This window comes from Echinops telfairi, unplaced genomic scaffold (genome assembly GCF_000313985.2).
Source record: "Echinops telfairi isolate 266 unplaced genomic scaffold, ASM31398v2 ScPeMD7_2;HRSCAF=8, whole genome shotgun sequence".
NCBI lineage: Eukaryota > Metazoa > Chordata > Mammalia > Afrosoricida > Tenrecidae > Echinops > Echinops telfairi.
The window spans coordinates 45,414,471-45,431,703 of record NW_022103898.1 but is presented as its reverse complement, the minus strand read 5'-3'; the positions used below and the strand labels follow the sequence as shown (position 1 = coordinate 45,431,703).

The following is a 17,233-nucleotide window of genomic DNA, read 5'->3' as shown; positions in this document are numbered from 1 at the left end:
GGCTGGCCCCTCAGACCTCTCCACTGGTTCCCTGTTTCATGCCAGCATGTTGCATTCATATTTTGGAGCACTGGGTTGAGACAACTTCAATGTTTTATTCGTTTATTATGATGCTCCCTGTTGGTTAAGTTGTAAGGAGTTTGGTCTTCTTTACATGGAATTGCAATCCACACTGAAGGCTGCAATCCTTGATCTTTATCCTCATGTGCTTCAAGTCCTTCTCAGTCTCAGCAAGCAAGTGTGTGTCATCTGCATATTATATGTTGTTAATGTCTGTTTTCAATCCTGATGGCACTTTCTTCTTCATATAAGCAAGCTTCTCTGACTATTGGCTACAAATACTGTGTGAATAAATATGGCGAGTGAATGGAACCCTGATACACACCTTCCCTGATTTTAAAGCACACAGTGTTCTCGTGTTCTGCTCTGAGAACTCCCTCTTGGTCCATGTTCAAACTCATGATAAGCACAATGAAGTGTTCTTGAATTTCCATTCTTCTCAAGGCTATCGATAGCTTGTTATGATCCACATAAATCAAATGCCTTGACATACTCAATCAAACACAAATCAACATCTCTTTGGTCTTTTCTGCTTTCAGCCAAGATCAGTCTGACAGCAGCAATGATATTCCCTGTCCCAAGACCTCTTCTGAATCCGGCCTCCATGTCACCTTCAGTCACATTTCCAGTGCCCTCCAACTGGATCGGCCCATCCTCCAGCACTGTCTCTGACAATGTTCTGACTCGACTCACTAGACCTTCAATATCTGACAGTGTTTTGAAGCTATGGAGCAGGTTTTCATGCCTTTCTCTAAAGTGCAAAGCTGGGTTCTTCTTCACCGTCAGTTGTTAGTCTGGAAACTACACTGAAACCTGTTCACTTTTGGAGACCATGCTGGCATTTGAAATGTCAGTGACATATCTTTCAGAATCAAAGTAACATACAAACCACCCCACTTATACAAATTGACAGACAAGTTGTGGTTATATACACAGAATTTCTAAATATATACTTCACTTTTGTAGATTATATTTCTTGAACCATATAAATTTCTTTACAAAATATGAGCAGTGATTGCATTAATCACTGGTAACCTGGGTGACGGGGTATTTGTAGTTCTCACATTTAGTAACATTTCTTCTTCACTTCTTTGGTATTGGCCACTTTCTCAATCTTTACCAAATACCGCCCCTCTCAAAGCCAACAAACTGAAAAACAAAAACACTTGCAATTGAATGAATTCTGAATCATGGCTATTACAGGTATTTTACAGTAGTCTTGTGCTCATTACATCTTCTCTATGGAAGTAATCTGAGGCTGTCTGCTCCTGTGAAAATGTACAGTCTTGGAACACTCTAGAGGGTCCATGTCCATCAGAATTGACTCAATTGTTATGGGTTTGGGTTTGAGTATTCCTTATGGTCATCAGATGACCCATCGGAAGTTAATCACAAGATCTTCCTTCCTCAACCTGTGGGTCGTGACCCCTTTTGGGGTCAAAGAATGCTTTCACAGGGGCCGCCCAATTCATAACAGTAGCAAAATAACAGTTATGAGGTAGCTATGAAAATAATTTCATGGTTGGGGGTCACCACCACCTGAGGACCTGTATGAAAGGGTCACGGCATGAGGACGGTTGAGCAGCGCTGTTCTAGATCCTGTTTCTTCACGCTGTTTCATCCTGTTTCTCGGCTTGTTTCTTCACGCTGGCAATGCATTTATTTCTCCAACTCCAGTGCTCCATGCATGTTCCCTCTCCCTGCCACCGAGTCCACGCTGATGCACAGCGAGCCTATAGGACAGGCTAGAACTGCCCCTGTGAGTTTCCAAGACTAACTCTTTCCAGGAGTAGAGAGGCCCTTTTTTCTCCCAAGGAGCAGCTGGTGGTTTCGAACTAGCTGCTGACCTTGCGGTTAGCTGCCCAATGAGCAATTGCTAGGTTGCCAGGACTCCTTCACTACCCGCTGGTCATTTGATATTTTCGTTGTTGGTTGCCATGGAGTAGAATCTGGGAGGGCCGGGGGAGCCATTGTCAAACAAAATATCCAGACCTGCGCTGTCTTCACCATCAAGGTTGCTGTGGCCACTCTGTGTCGCGGGTGCCTCCAACCCAGGGTGCTCAGCTTCCTGGATTACATCAGAAGCTATTCTGTTAGGAGCCATAGGGTTTTCCCTAACTGATTTTTAAAGGGTCATTTTGTTGGGGGCTTTTGCAAATCTTACAACAATCCATCACGCAATTGTGTTAAGCACACGTGTACATATGTTGCCATCAACATTTCCAAAACCATTTCTTTCTACGTGAGCCCTGGGTATCAGCCCCTCTTTCCTTAACTGATTTTCTGAAGTAGATCGCTAGGTCTTTCTTCTGAGTCTGTCTTACTCTGGAAGAACCGCTGAAACCCGCTCACCCTGGGAAACTCTGCTGGTATTTAAAATGCTGCAGGCAAAGCTTCCAGCAGGGTGACAACGTGCAAGGGACAACCCATGTGACAGAGGACGCGTGCATCTTGCTGTCCACATGCTCCTCTTCCTTATCTTCTTCCATCATCCCTTCCTTCCTCCGGATACATATGGAAGACAATGTAGAGAAGGTGGAATGTAAACATTTTATCTTGGCTGAAGGAATCCCATTTGCAAACGCCTGGAAGGTGTCCATGACTGGAATTGGAGATGCCGGGTTACTTTGGGGGTCAGATCTCCTCTGTTCAGACACATGGCCAGAGTGCTGCTAGAAAGCAGGGGCCATATCTTATTGATCCATGATTCCTCAACACCTAGCATAGTTCTTGGAGCATATTTTGTCTTACTAAAACTTTGCTGAGCACCACTAAGGCTGTTACCCATTAATAGTTATATAATTCTCCCATAAGGACTGCAGGCGTGATACATGCTGTAAACCCATAGCTACTGTCAATGTCAGAATTAACCTGGCCCTAGTGAGGGAGTGGGCTAAACGTTGGACTGATAACTGCATGGTCAGCATTTTGAGGTGACCTGCAGCCCCTTGGGAGACAGACGAAGCTTTCTACTCCCATAGAGAGTTACAGTCTTAGGGGAGGAAGGGGGAACCAATTGAAATGATCGACACATAACCACCACCACTGCCGCCACCCAGGGGGATGAACACCAGAAATCATGGGGGAAGGGAGACAGCGGTCGGTGCTAAGATAGGAAAATAATAATAATTCATCATTTAGCAGGGGATCATTGGGGGTGGGGGGGGAAAGAGGGACTGATCCCAAGGGCTCAAATAGAAAGTAAATGTATAGAAAATAATGATGGCAGCACCTGTACAAATATGCTGATACAATGGATGGTGGATTGTTGGAGGAATTGTGGGGGCCCCCGATAAAATGATCTTTTAATAATAGTAATAAAAGTTACAGCCTTGGAAATCCACAGAAGCAGTTCTACTCTGCCCTATAGAGTGACTGTGAGTTGGAATCCCCCCAAAAAAGATCTTCCTTCCAAGGTGCCTCTGAGTGGTTTCAAACTACCAACCTTGATTAGTAACCACGTATTTATAGTTATATACTTAGCCATTTGTGCCACACAGCATATCTATATCCAAGTACCATTGTAGACAAATTCTTCCAGTCCATCATCACTTTGGCCCCTTTTCCCTAAACATAAATTTAGTATTTACACTGAATGTATATTTCATTGTAGGTTCAAAGGTCTAAAATATCAGTGTATTCAATTTTATTTAGATTTCAAATGAAAGAATGGATAGAAAATGATTTACTTTCCATACCTTGCTTCTCTGTGTGAAGGTGAGTACTGCCAGCACAACCTGAACACCAATGGAGCACATGATCAGTGCTGCGTACTAAAATGAAAAAAAATGCAGATGACACCTATACTACTTTCTACCTTAGGCACCACAGCAAAAGGAAATGAACATAATATAAAATATACAGTTTGAACATATACTTTGATATTCCTGAGGTTTCATGAAATTCCTGGATGGAAGGGCATACCCTACTTCATCTAATCTAAGAGCGATTCACTAAGGGTAAGGCAGACATAAGTAATAGTTTTTTATGAAAACCCTAATCTGCAATTTGGTTTAATGGAACTGTTGGTGATTCATTCTCATGTCAGATCTGAAAACTGTCATTGAGATAACTCAGCTATCTGGATATCCACTTAACACACCATCCTGTGAACACTTGAAAAGAATCACTACATCTGTAACCTACTTTGCATAAGTGTCCCATAGTATTGAAGACAGAAGGAATAACCAAAACCACCACCATATTGTCATAGTAAACGTAATGTACATGGACTACTCTTTGAAAGTTGAGAATGTTTTTATGCAAATTCAGATAGAATAATTTTTCTATTTATTTTATTTTGTAATTCTATGACCACTTTCATGGTATCAACACAATAGCACTTATAAATATTACCGTATTTATAACTAACAATAATTTTTTTAAATCGTGGTGGCTCAACAAGGTTACACAGTCTTCTGCTAATCAAAAGGTTAGCACGTCAAATTCACCAGACATGCGCAGGAGAAAGATGTGGCAGTGTGTCTCCATAAAGATTGCAGCCTTGGGAACCCCTATGACACACATAGTTCTGCTGTGTCCTAGAGGATTGATATGCGTCAAAATTAAGCTGACAGCAATAGTTTTTTTTTAATTTTGAAAGTCATCATTTAAAGTATTAACCAGTTAAAGTTTTAGTAAATATCAATCTACTATTTCCACTGTATTTCCACTGTAAGTGGAAATAGTAAGTAAAAATGATTTCCTGCTATTAATATTTAAATTTTACTACTTAAAAATAGGCAATTAATATTTGCTTACTTATATTTTTCAGATATTTAAAAATAGTCATGAAATATATCTTCTTTGAAGTTTAGGTTTATGAAAATTCAATATATAATACCTCATTCAATCTTCCTTTGTAAAGAAGTAGGAAAATTGTGAAAGCCCAAGAACTATTTCTAAGTATCTTTAGAGTGGAGATAGATGTTATCTAGTGACCCTGCCTGGTTTCTGATCTGTGAGAACAACCCTCTGGCCCTTAGGATTTCCCAGGTTGTAAACTTTATAGAAATAGGTTGTCAAGAAGATGAACTGAGAATTTCAAAGGCAGTTTGAGAAGACAAAGTGAAATATTATAATGAAATGTGAAAAGAACTAGAGTTAGAAAACCAAAAGGGGGACACATGCTCACACAGTATAACTTAAACTGAAAGTACTCAATAAAATATGCAAGTAACATGTGGATTGGATGGGGTAAGATACGATAAAATAATAATAACTTATAAATTATCAAGGGTTCAGGGGGAGGGGGGTGGGGGTGGGAGAGGAAAAAATGAGGAGCTGACACCAAGGGCTCAAGTGGAAAGCAGGTGTTGTGAGAATAATGAAGTCAACATATGTACTAATGTGATGGACACAAATGATGTATGTATGGATTGTGATGAGTTGTATGAACCCCTAATAAAAAGATTGTTTTAAAAAAATAAAATAAAATATTCAAGCTTCAATGGCAATACTGAAAGATTCTAGGGATAAAGTATTGAATGATCCATGAAACATCAAAAGAAGATGGAGCGCATACACAGAGACAGTGCACCCCAAAGAACCGATCAACATTCAACCATTCCAGGAGGTAGTATATGAGCAAGAATTCATGCTGTACTGAAAGTATTAGCCAAAAACAAGGCTCTAGGCATTGATGGAATACCGATTCAAATGTTTCGACAAGCTGATGAAGCATTAGAAGCACTTACTCATCTAAGCCAGGAAGTTTGGGAGATAGGTACTTGACCAAATGAATGGAAGAGATTCATATTTGTACCCATTCCAATTAAAAGTGACCCAACAGAATGCTCAAATTATAGAACAATATAATTGATATCACATGCAAGTAACATGTTGCTGAAGATCATCCAACAATGGCTGCAGCGATACAATGTCAGAGAGTTTTCAAAGGATCAAGCCAGATTCAGAAGAGGACTTGGAGCAAAGGATATCATTGCTGATGCCCGGATGGATCTTGGCTGACAGTAGAAAATACAAGAAAGATGTATGTGTTTCATTGGCTCTGCCAAGACATTTGACTCTGTGGATCATAACAAACTATGGAGAGCCTTGAGGCCAATGGGAATTCTGGAACAGTTCATTGTACTTTTGAGGAATTTGTCCTGGATCAAGAGGCAGTTGTACGAATGGACCAAGATAATTCTGTATAGTTTAAAATTAGAAAAGGTGTGCATCAGGGTTGTATTGTTCCACCATACCTATTCAGTTTATATGCTGAGCAAATCATCAGAGAAGCAGGTTTATATGGAGAAGAATGAAGCATTAGGATTGGAAGAAGGATTATTCACAACCTGAGATGTGCAGATGACACAACCTTGCTTTCTGAAAGTGAATTGGGGCACTTGCTGATGAAGATCAAGGATCACAGTCTTCAATATGGATTACTACTCAATATTAGTATGACCCAAATCCTCACAACTGAACTAATAGGTACCATCATGATAAATGGGTAAAAGGTTGATTTTGTCAAGGATTTTGTCTTTGTTAGGTCCACAATCAATGCTGATGGAATCAGCAGTCAATAGATAAAAAATGTGTTACATTCAGTAAATCTGCTGCATGATATCTCTAGTATTGCAAAGTAAGCATATTTAAGGACTAAGGTGTACCTCACCCAAGCCATGGTACTTTCAATTGCTCATGTGTATGTGAAAGCTGGACATTAACTATAATACAGAAGACAAATACATGCAATGGAATTGTGATGCTGGAGAAGAATATTGAGATACCTTGGATTCCCAAAAGAACAAGCAAATGTATCTTGTAAGAAGTAAGGTCAGAGTGTTCCTTAAAGGCAAAGATGGTGAGACTTTGTCTTGCATACTTTGGCATGTTGTCAGGAGAGACCGATAGAGACCAATCCCTAGAGAAGAACATCAAGTTTGGTAAAGCCAGAGAAAGAGAGAAAGGCCCTCAAAATATGGGTTGACACGGTGCTTGCAACAATAAGCCCAAATATAGGGAAAATTGATTGTGAGGATGGTGCAGGTCATGTTTTCTTCTGTTGTGCCCAAGGTCATTATGGGTTGGAATTGACCCCATGGCACCTAACAACAACAACAACAACAAGCCAGTGAGATTCATAACCCAAACATGTGGACACAAACCCTAAACTCTCCAAAGATCTTTTCCTTTTCTCTTGTCCCTTTGCATTGTCCACTTGCCGCCCTGCCCCAGGTACCGATGCCCCAATCATATGAGATGAAGTCTTAACATCCTTGCTTCTAAAAAGTCTTCTGGTTGAAAATCTTCCAAAATACTTTTGTCTGGCTCTCCATGGTATATTTAATATTCTTCACCTACATCAAGAGTAATGAAATCAAGAGTTTGGGCCATCCCTATTAATTATTCAGCTTTTAAGTAGATATAAGCCTCCTGAAAATATCATGACTTAAGCTGGGGCGCAATTTAGTCCTCAGCGAATCTTTGCTTTTTCACACTTGTCAGGTCTTTGGCAGATTTTCTCAATGCAATCTATCCTTTGGTTTCTGGACTGATGCTCCCATAAATGTTGATTGTGGATCCAAGTAAAATGAAATTCTTGACAAATTAAACATTTTTTTTTCAATTTATCATGCTGTTTTGTATTAGCCCAGATGTGAGGATTTTGTTTTCTTTATGTTGAAGAAGCATCTTGGCTACACCACACACTGCTAAGATGTACAAATCCATCTTGGAATGTGTACAACCAGAATGCCCTCTAGAAGCAAGGATGGTGAGATTTCCTCTCACTTACTTTGACCATGTTATGGGGGGGACCATTCTCCTGAGAAGGACATCATGCTTGGTAATGTCGAGGGTCAACAGAAGAGAGGAAAACACTCAACAAGATGAGTCGACACAGTGACTCCAACAATGCTTTCAAATATAGTAATGCTTGTGATGACAACGCAAGAATTCGCTGTGTTTTACAGTCAGAAAGAGTACGAGTCAAAAAACAGATTGCATGGCACCTAAAACTAACAATACTAATGTCAAGGTACAATCCTTGCATCCTGAAGGTTGTCCTCCTGGGTATCCATCAGTGAGTGCTACAAGGCTTCACCTGAAAGCGAGCATGCGTCAAGTCTTCACCGTAAGCACGCAAGGCTGTGTCATCTGCTATTGTTGTGTGATAACCAGCCTTCCTCTAATCCAGATAAATGCTCTTCATCATACAGTCTAGTTTATTGGATTATTTGATTAGCATACAGATTGAATTCTTATAACTTTTCAGAACCAGTAAAACACAAATAAATATGCAAATATCTTTGTTTTTCTCTCCTTTCAGTCAATATACCATATACACTTGAAATGATCTCTTGTTCCACGTCCTCTTCCTAATTCAGCTTGAATTCCAGCCATTTCCTTGGCAATTTACCAGTGTGACGAAAGTTAAAAATGATCTTCAGCAAAATTTTTCATACATATGATTTTAATGATGTTATTAGTTAACTTTTTGCATTCTATGTTTTTCATTAATTCCTTCAGGGCATCTTGGACTTTATTCATCAATACCATCGGTTTTTGATCATATGCTTTCTCCTAAAATGGTTGAGCAGTAACCTACTCTTTTTGGTACTCTCTGTTTTCCTTCAATTTATTTTGATTAATCCTTTGATATTTTTCCTACAGGATTCTTCAATACTAAAACTCTAAATTTTCATTTTATTTTCAGTTCTTTTTAGCTTGAGAATTTTCAGCATGCTTTTTTCCCTGTTGGTTTTCTACCTATAGGTCTTTGCATATATCATTGCAATACCTTGTCTTCTCAAGCTATGTTTTGAGAATTTCTGTTTAACTCTATTACTTAATCATTTCTTTAGTTTACATTAGCCTGTCTATGTTTAAAAGAAAATTTTAGAATCTCCTCTGACATCCATTTTTATCTTTTCTTTCTTTCTATATAATGTTCCTTCTTTCTTTCTATATAATGTCCTTGATGTGATCCTACAAGTGAATAGTGATCAATTTATAAAATCTATGTTTAAGATGGTCTCTAACTTCAGGTTATATATTCTCAAGGTTATATTTTGGCTCTAGAAGCCTTGTTTGAATTTTCTTCCACTTCAACTCAAATTTGCAAATGTACAACTGATAGTCTCTTGTGTAGCTAGGTCTTGGTCTTGTTCTGACTGATGATATTGAGCTTCTCCATCACCTCTGACTTGTACTACAAATACACTCTATTTAATTCCTGTGTCTTGCATCTGGCAATAACCTGGTGTATAGTTAAGGATTATGCTATTATATAAAGGTATTAACAATTAGGTAAATTATTTTGTAAAATTCTATCATTCAATCTCTTAGGTAGAATTTCTATCCTAAGGCCATTTTTCCCAATTACTGATCCTCTTTGTTTCTAACTCTCTCATCTCAATTGCAATTAGGATGTATGCAATTAAATGCAATTGCATTAAAATGTATGCAATACATTTTATTGCATACTTGACAAATTTCAGGCTGCAGAATGGTATAAAATTTCAATCTCTTCTTACTTGGCATTAGTAGTTGGTGCACAATTTTGACTTATTAACTGGTCTTCCTTGTAGGCAGACCACTTTTCCTACTACTGATAGCATTATACGACAGGATAGGTCTTGAAACATTCTTTTTTAAAGTAACATTTTTCTTAAATTTGTCACTTCCAGGAGTGTAGATCATATGATTGTTTGGTCCATTCTGGCAAATACCAGTCCCTTAGAATTCACAAATGCTTAGATATCCATCTTCATGCGTTCCATTTCATTTTTATTAGGGGTCAGTTATCCTAGATTTGTACTTTGTACATTCCATATTCTACTTATTAATGGATACCTGATATTGCTTCTTCTCATTTGGAATAGTGACCTTATCAAATGAAGGTCCTGAAAGCTTTATTCCATCCATGTCATTAAAACTAACTCTATTTTGAGGATTCCCCTCTTTTGCAGGCATATTTTGAGTGACTCCAACCTACAGGTTTCAGCTTCCCACACCATGTGAAACAGTATTCGATGCTATTCAGAAGGTTTCCACGTGCCAAGTATACATACGAGTTAAATATTGTTAACAGTAAAATGAGTTCATCAGAAAAGTATAGGTAAGTTCAAAGGCATTTAGGGAAAGATAGTATAAGGATAAAGCTTGACAGTGTTTTCGCATGGAGTGTCTAGAATTCAAGACGTATTATGTGGCTCTAGTACTTGACATTTCATGTCACAGTACCACCTATAGTCCATATTCCTTAGTCAGGGCAAACCATTAATCATTGGAACCCATGAAAGAAACACTTTAGAGCAGTGTATATATTTTTTCATTCTCCCTATAGTTTTCTCCTTTATTTCTCCTCCCCAATTCCCAGCTTTATGCTTAGAAAAGCCTCTGCCTTCCATGCCTAAAGTAAAGTTTGTGATGAGGGGAAAATAAAGATCTTTCCACCAGCCATTTCCATAGTGATTTTTCATTTCCAAAACTTTAAGCCTATTGATAAAATGTCCTTGAAAAAGAAGACAAGATGTGAGAAGAGTGGGAAATATTTTCAGGGAAATAAGAACACAGTATATTTTTAGACTAAAAAGTCTCCAAGACATTGGTTGGGAGATGGGTCATCAGAGTCACCGGGCATGTGACAATAGGTAAGAATGACTAACTACAGCCAACATATAATCTCTAGGGCATACCTGAATGACTCCTTTAGTTGCTAAATCATTGGAGAGGTCTCTGTGTCTTGGAGGAAAAATATTTTGGGAAGAGATGACAATGTCCATTTACTAACGCTTTGCAGAGGTTTCTGATATGCCACACGTAGGTATCTACTGAGTGAATAGCATCTCTGACTATATCATGTTAGGTCATTCAAACAACAGAATGAGAAAACCTGAAGAAACCATGTGGTCTGGGAAGGTGAGTGTGTTGGTGGTAAGAAAGGGCCAAAGGCGTGACAAGACCTGATTAAGTACTACAAAGAGTCAAGTACCCTGCATCTTCCTGAAAGAGGTCAAGAACAAAATGACTGCTTGAATTTGCTATCTACCTGTAAGAGAGGGGCTATTAATTAAAATTAATTTGAATTAAAAAAAAGTAAAAAATTTAAAGCTATATTGCATTTTATTTTGTGAGTTGTATAGTTGCCACATATGCTGTAAATTTCTCATTCAGATCTATATTCCTGTTAGAATTTATCTTTTCATGTGGCATGCCTAAGGGAGATTGCTAGCCAAATGTCTGAATCTTGCTGTCTCAGCAGCTATTGTTCTCTATTAAATGACAAATTGTGATCTCAGTTATAATTTAGCTTCCCACATGGCATATCCTCAGGGAGAAAATGTGCTAACTACAAGACATATTTCTTTTTCTTTGGTAAGTTATATTGCTCATTGACATTAATACACTCTATTCTGATTTTGATCTTCAGACTCTGAGATTGATTAATTGTAGTTCACCATAGGCGATGACACTTCCCAACTCTGTGTGAAAAATTAAATACCTAAGTCTGCAATACCGAGGACCAGATTTGGTGCACTGAAAACTTACTAAGAAAATACCTACCTAAAAAAGAATTGTGGAAGGGTTATTCGCTTGAGTCACAAAGGCATATTATGCTGAATTATCATGGTGACATAAATAACTCAACTCATTTGTGTGGACCGCAAGCCTTTTAAAGTCTAAGTCAGCCATGAAATACGTACGAGAATTAGGAGCCATCTGATTTCTTTGTGAATTCCCAAAAAACCCAACAGACAAAGAAGAACAGTAGCGGATCCCGTTCCAATCAGTATTTGGGCAATGCATGATATCAAGTGAGTCTTGTCATCTATGAGGACACAAAATGACTTATGAAGTTATATTTTGTTTTATATTTAATAATAAATTACAGCAACCGAGGTTTCCCCAAACAGCTATTACCAAAGCACTATGATACTCTCTTTATCTTTTATTTTTACCCCATTCTAGTCCTTCTTACTTTCAGTAACAGCCTTTCTAACTTTTCTGATGTGATAGAGAATCTTAGACCTTTACCTGAATCTTACTTTCATTGTCATCTATGTTAAAATACCCTTCCCCCCATAGGGTGACCTCTTCTGTGGATGCATTCATCCACCAAATCCTTAGGTACCAAATATGTAAGTTAGTTGTCCTTTGTATATATCCTGAGCTTATTACTAATAGCGATCCTCTTTGCACAATATGAGGATGAACCAAAAATACTTCTATTGGGGTTCCATTTCACACATGAACAGCTTTATTTTTTATAGCAGTTGGTGGGTTCAAACTAATGACCTTGAAGTCCGGGGCTCCTTTTCATGGTTCAAGAAACTAGACATTCTAATTGAGTTTATGTCCTTCAGAGGAGTTGCTTCCTTTCTATTTCAGTTTCTAACAATTAAGTACCCCCGATTTGGTGATACATTTGTCTCCCTGCCTCTTGTGTTTGTCTGTGTCTATTCTGATCTTTTTATGCCTCTGGTGTGATTAGGTTTAGGACCCACTTTACTGCGGTAAAGTCTTATTAACAACACCAAGGGAAACGTCTTCTTCAAGTTATGCTCACATTTCTAAGTATAGAGATTGGGGTAGGATTTCAAAATATATTTTGTAGAGGGAAACAATTCATTCCACAAAATATACCATTGCTATCTTTCAAAGTTTTATGTCAGACAAAAAAATCATAAGGAACAAAAGGCCAGTAGGTCTTTCAAGGAATTTCAGAAACCACTGGAAAATTCTCTACTAAGTTACTCTTGTTCCTTTGTACTAAACAATAGAATATACTCACTTTAGAACAGCGGTTGACAAACTTTTTCTGCACAGGGCAAGTAAGTATTTTAGGCTTTGTGAGCCATATACCGTACTCTCTGTTGCAACTAGGCGACACTGCTGCTACAGTGCAAAAGCAGTCCTAAGCAATATGTAAGTAAAATAGTAGCTATATTTGGCCCACGGACTGTATTTGTTGACTACTGTCATATCATCTCTGATTTCAATGCCTTTGATAAAAACAGGGGTGTATCTATTTCCCAACAATAAAAGCTGTCTATATGGAAATAATCCTCAACTTAGTGGTCCTATACGAAAGTCACAGCCACCATAATATACCACAAAATGTCAAAAATAAAGGAAACATACACTTCTTCATAAAATTAAAATAATTAATTAATTTATCTGCACTTTCATATTTAAGGAAAATTACACTTTATTTATGGAGTCCTGCTCGCATAGGAGTTAAAAGCACAGGGACGGTACCCGAACGGTTGGTGGTTCAAATGCACCAGCCACTCCACAGGAGAAAGATGTGGCAGTCTAGTTCCACACAAATGTATGGCCTTGGAAATTCTACGGGGCAGTTCTACTTTGTCTTATATGGTTGCTGTAAATCTGAATCAACTTAAATTTTTTTAATGTATTACACTTAGTTTATAATCCTGTGTTGGTGAGAGCATATGGTCAGTTTCAAAAGATATTGAATTTGAGAGGAGGGTTGAGAATTATGGAAATGGAGTCCTGGTACTGTCAGGGTTTGATATTCAGCTGCTAACCAAAGGTCAGTGTCTCAAACCCACCGGCTGCTTCACATGAGAAAGATGTGCCAACCTGCCTCCTTAAAGATGATATCCTTTAAAAAGTCTACAGGTAGCTCTACTCTGTCCTGTACTGAGTCAGAATTGACTTAAGGCCAATGGGTTGGTTTGGTTTAGAAGGGAGGTGGGAATTACAGATCTTTCTTTTCACTACCTTTTAAGTCTACAAATTTATAAAAGCTCAAGGTTATTACAAAAAATCTTGATCTGTCCCCTTCCCTCATCATTCTTGCCCAGCAAGTTTCCTACCTCTTTCCTTCCAAAATTAGTTGAAAAATACCTACAGAGGGAAACCTGGTCTATAGTTACTGAATTCTAGTATAATACTGCCACCTGCTGATTAAATCCAATACACAGCTATTTTAAAGTATATGCCTGTTTTGTTTCTGAGAAAGCAAAAGAAAACTAGATACATACCCAAAATAGTCAAAAAATTGTTTCTATATAATAAAAGCCATGTACCAAATCCCATGAGTAAAAGTCCAAGAATCTATAAGAGATATAGGCAATATTTATTTGTTAGTGTTTATCTGTAAAAATGCATTCCTTCTCTTAGTTAATAATTATGAGGATTCTTACCAAGAAAGCTCCGTTAATGAGATTAAGAATGTACTTAAAAATTACTATTTTGCTTTTCCTTAACATTTTTCTTCCAAGAAAACTGATGATTCTGAAAGATAACCACAAGTGTTACTATAAACCTTCACCATAATAATAACTTTAAATGCTATTGCCTATTCTTGTTGGTTATTTGTACAATTTAATTTTTTTTATTACATAAACCTTATTGGATTAGATCAAAGCATCACAGACAAGTCTAAAGGAACCATCTAGACAGTAGTTGGACACCTCTTAGAGCTTACTCATCAGCCTGCTGAACTGTTCCTTTTTCAGAAACATAGATGCCATCCAAAAACTCTCGGATATCCTTGTTTTTAACTGTTGTGGCTTGCTGAATTAAAGCAGCTGAATTTGATACAAGCTCAATGTCATTTCCTTCAAGAATCTTTCTGGGCTTGAGAAATGGAACAAGCGACACCTGTCCTCATGCGAACCCTCCGGATGTATTTTTCACTCAAGAAGTTACGGATGTCAACAAGAGACCCAGTCTCCTGAAGAACCACGTTGATGGGAAGTGGGCATACACAGACCTCATCTTGTATCGGAAGCCCAGCGTCACACCCTTGATCATGTTCTGTACATGACTACAGATAGTGCGGACGGTAGCCAGTTCATTTCTATTTCCCCACCATTTGTCAACTCTGCTTCTTCCCCAGGAGGCTGAGTTCTACGTTGATGTGACTGAAGTGCCTCCGCAGGGTTCCTCTGGGGCCCTGCACGATGACCTTCAGGGAAATGTCCACCTTCTCTGGAATGTCGACGACAGTCTGGTGGCTGAGAATGGTCTTCATTCTTGCAGTAGATGCGGCAAAGAGCTATTTGCACAATTTTATTCTCGCATAGTTTTCTTTTTTAAAAAAAATCATTTTATTGGGGGCTCATACAACTCTTATCACAATCCATACATACATCAATTGCATAAAGCACATTTGTACATTCGTTACCTTGCGTAAGTTTTCAGTGTCACGTTTTTTCTCCCCATGAACATATGGGCATATTGAAAACATCTTGAAATTGTACCTGCCTTTCTGTAACTGAATTTATTTTTTAGTCTAAGAACTTGAAACTAAAGAAATATGTGAAGAGATGTTTTTCTGAACATCTGTATTTTTCAGAAAGTAAGTTGTTTTCTTTTGTCTTCAGTGTTAACATACCGTCTCCTTTGCTAGAAAGCATTCCTTACTCTCTTGTCTATGCGTCAGCTTTCCAGAACAATGTCACCTTCTCAATGAGGGCGGCTCAGCATGGAAGCATTTCTCTAACATCAATTTGTGCCTTGTTTTCTCATTGTCTTCCTTCCCACCGAGATCCTGAGGTCTTTAAGATGAGAGGGTGGATGTTGTATACCATTAAAACCTCAGAGCTTATCACATGCTAGATACTTAATAATAGTGGCTGAAAGAATTAACAGATGGAATAAATTATTCAATTAATTTACCATTTAGCTTGCATACAGCATAAGGAAATGAACTAACCTACAATTATTATTAATCTCATTTTCCAGATAAACAATATTCTTAAAACCTTTATGGAGAAGGAACGACTTACCCTGGTGCTTTCCAGGGCTTTGCTTTTAGATGAAAGCTGTGATGGGTTTTGAGTGTGGTTCTGGATTTTCTTTTCTCTCTCATTGATTTAGTTCTACCTGGTATCATGATTTCTGGTTTTTTAAAAAATGTTAGTTCTTTAATGGCTTAAAGTATGAAATGCATAATTGACATGTTCGAGGCAGATATAGTAAGATGGATCTGGGCTTATTTGTCACTATTTACATGGAAACAAATCCGTTGCATTGATTTGGAGAAAGAAAACAATGTTTGAGCCTACCTAATGTCTTCTTTACGTTGACCTAAGGTCGTTTCCTCCCAGATTCTTCTCCTGGCTGAAGGAATCTCTCCAGGCTTTGTCTTAACATGCTCTATATTAAAAAAAAAAAAAAGATTCTCTCATTTAGCTTCCCCCATTTCTGTTTTAATACTGTCTTTCTCCACTGACTAGCCTGTTTTGATGAGACATTTGGAAGCATCACCTGATTTTTATTTCAGTTTCTCCCCTAGAGACTGTAAGCCTACATTTGGACCTGTTTCTACTCATTGCAGCATGCAGGAAAGCTGTGATCCTCTTCTGTAGCCTGCCCAGGCCTCTGCACTTCTGAGACAGGAAAGAGAAGGGAAAGGTGACTGATTGAAAAGGAAGAGGAACGAACGAATGATCCTGGGTAGTAATTAGTATGTTAGTTTGGGTGAATGCTTTATCAAAGAAATATAGTGATCAATTAATTCCAAGGTGGGTAAGTGGGGCCTATTCTAGAAGGTCATCTCAGGAACTGAGGGCAGTGGATAAGCTTCAGCCTGTTCAATAGATAGCTCCTCAGTTTGCATCAGCTCCTCAGTCATCCATAGCATCATCTTTTAGACAAGTGAGTTGAAATTTTCACACTGGTTCCATTCTGCTTCTGTTTCACAACTTTGTCACATAGTCACACTGAGCTGCATTTGGGAGCAACCAAGTGCCCAGGCAGAAAGAAATAAGTTGTCAGGAGGAATAGATAAAATTGTCTGCTAGAGTGGCATTGTGGTTACACACGTGGTCAGCAGTTCAAAACCACAAGCTGCTCCTTGGGAGAAATATGAGGAGGCTTTCTACTCCCATGAAGAGTTACAGTCTTGTAAATGCACAGGGGCAGGTCTACCTTGTGCTATAGGTCATTATGAGTCAGAATTAACAAAATAGCAGCAAGCTGAGATGAAGGGCAATTACAAAAGATAAGCAGAGTAAGAAAAAAGAAGACTTTTGATATAGCTTCATTATGGTTCAATATTTAATCGTGTTACTATAGAAATAATTAATGATCAGGATTTTTGTAGGATAATAAATTAAAAGAATAATGGTAGTCCTTGGAAATAGAAAATACTGGGAAAGAAATAGACTGGGGGGAAATTGGCAAATTTAATTTTTAACAATTGAACTCCAGAACTTATCTCATAGGAAGTATTTATGAACAA

At 38.1% G+C, this 17,233-nt stretch overlaps 1 protein-coding gene and 1 pseudogene across 1 annotated transcript in view; both read right to left on the bottom strand.

Moving 5' to 3' along the window:
- Positions 1-14,252, bottom strand: part of TSPAN19 (tetraspanin 19) — a 29,212-nt gene extending 14,960 nt beyond the window's left edge. The window contains exons 1-4 of the mRNA XM_004700421.1: positions 14,187-14,252; positions 14,025-14,097; positions 11,718-11,842; positions 3,759-3,833 (exon numbers count right to left, since the gene is read on the bottom strand). Of these exons, the coding sequence (XP_004700478.1) occupies positions 3,759-3,833; positions 11,718-11,842; positions 14,025-14,097; positions 14,187-14,252 (339 nt within the window). The remainder of the gene's footprint in view (positions 1-3,758; positions 3,834-11,717; positions 11,843-14,024; positions 14,098-14,186) is intronic.
- A 214-nt stretch (positions 14,253-14,466) lies between these two features.
- LOC101642425 lies at positions 14,467-15,019 on the bottom strand (annotated as a pseudogene).
- Positions 15,020-17,233: the final 2,214 nt, after the last annotated feature.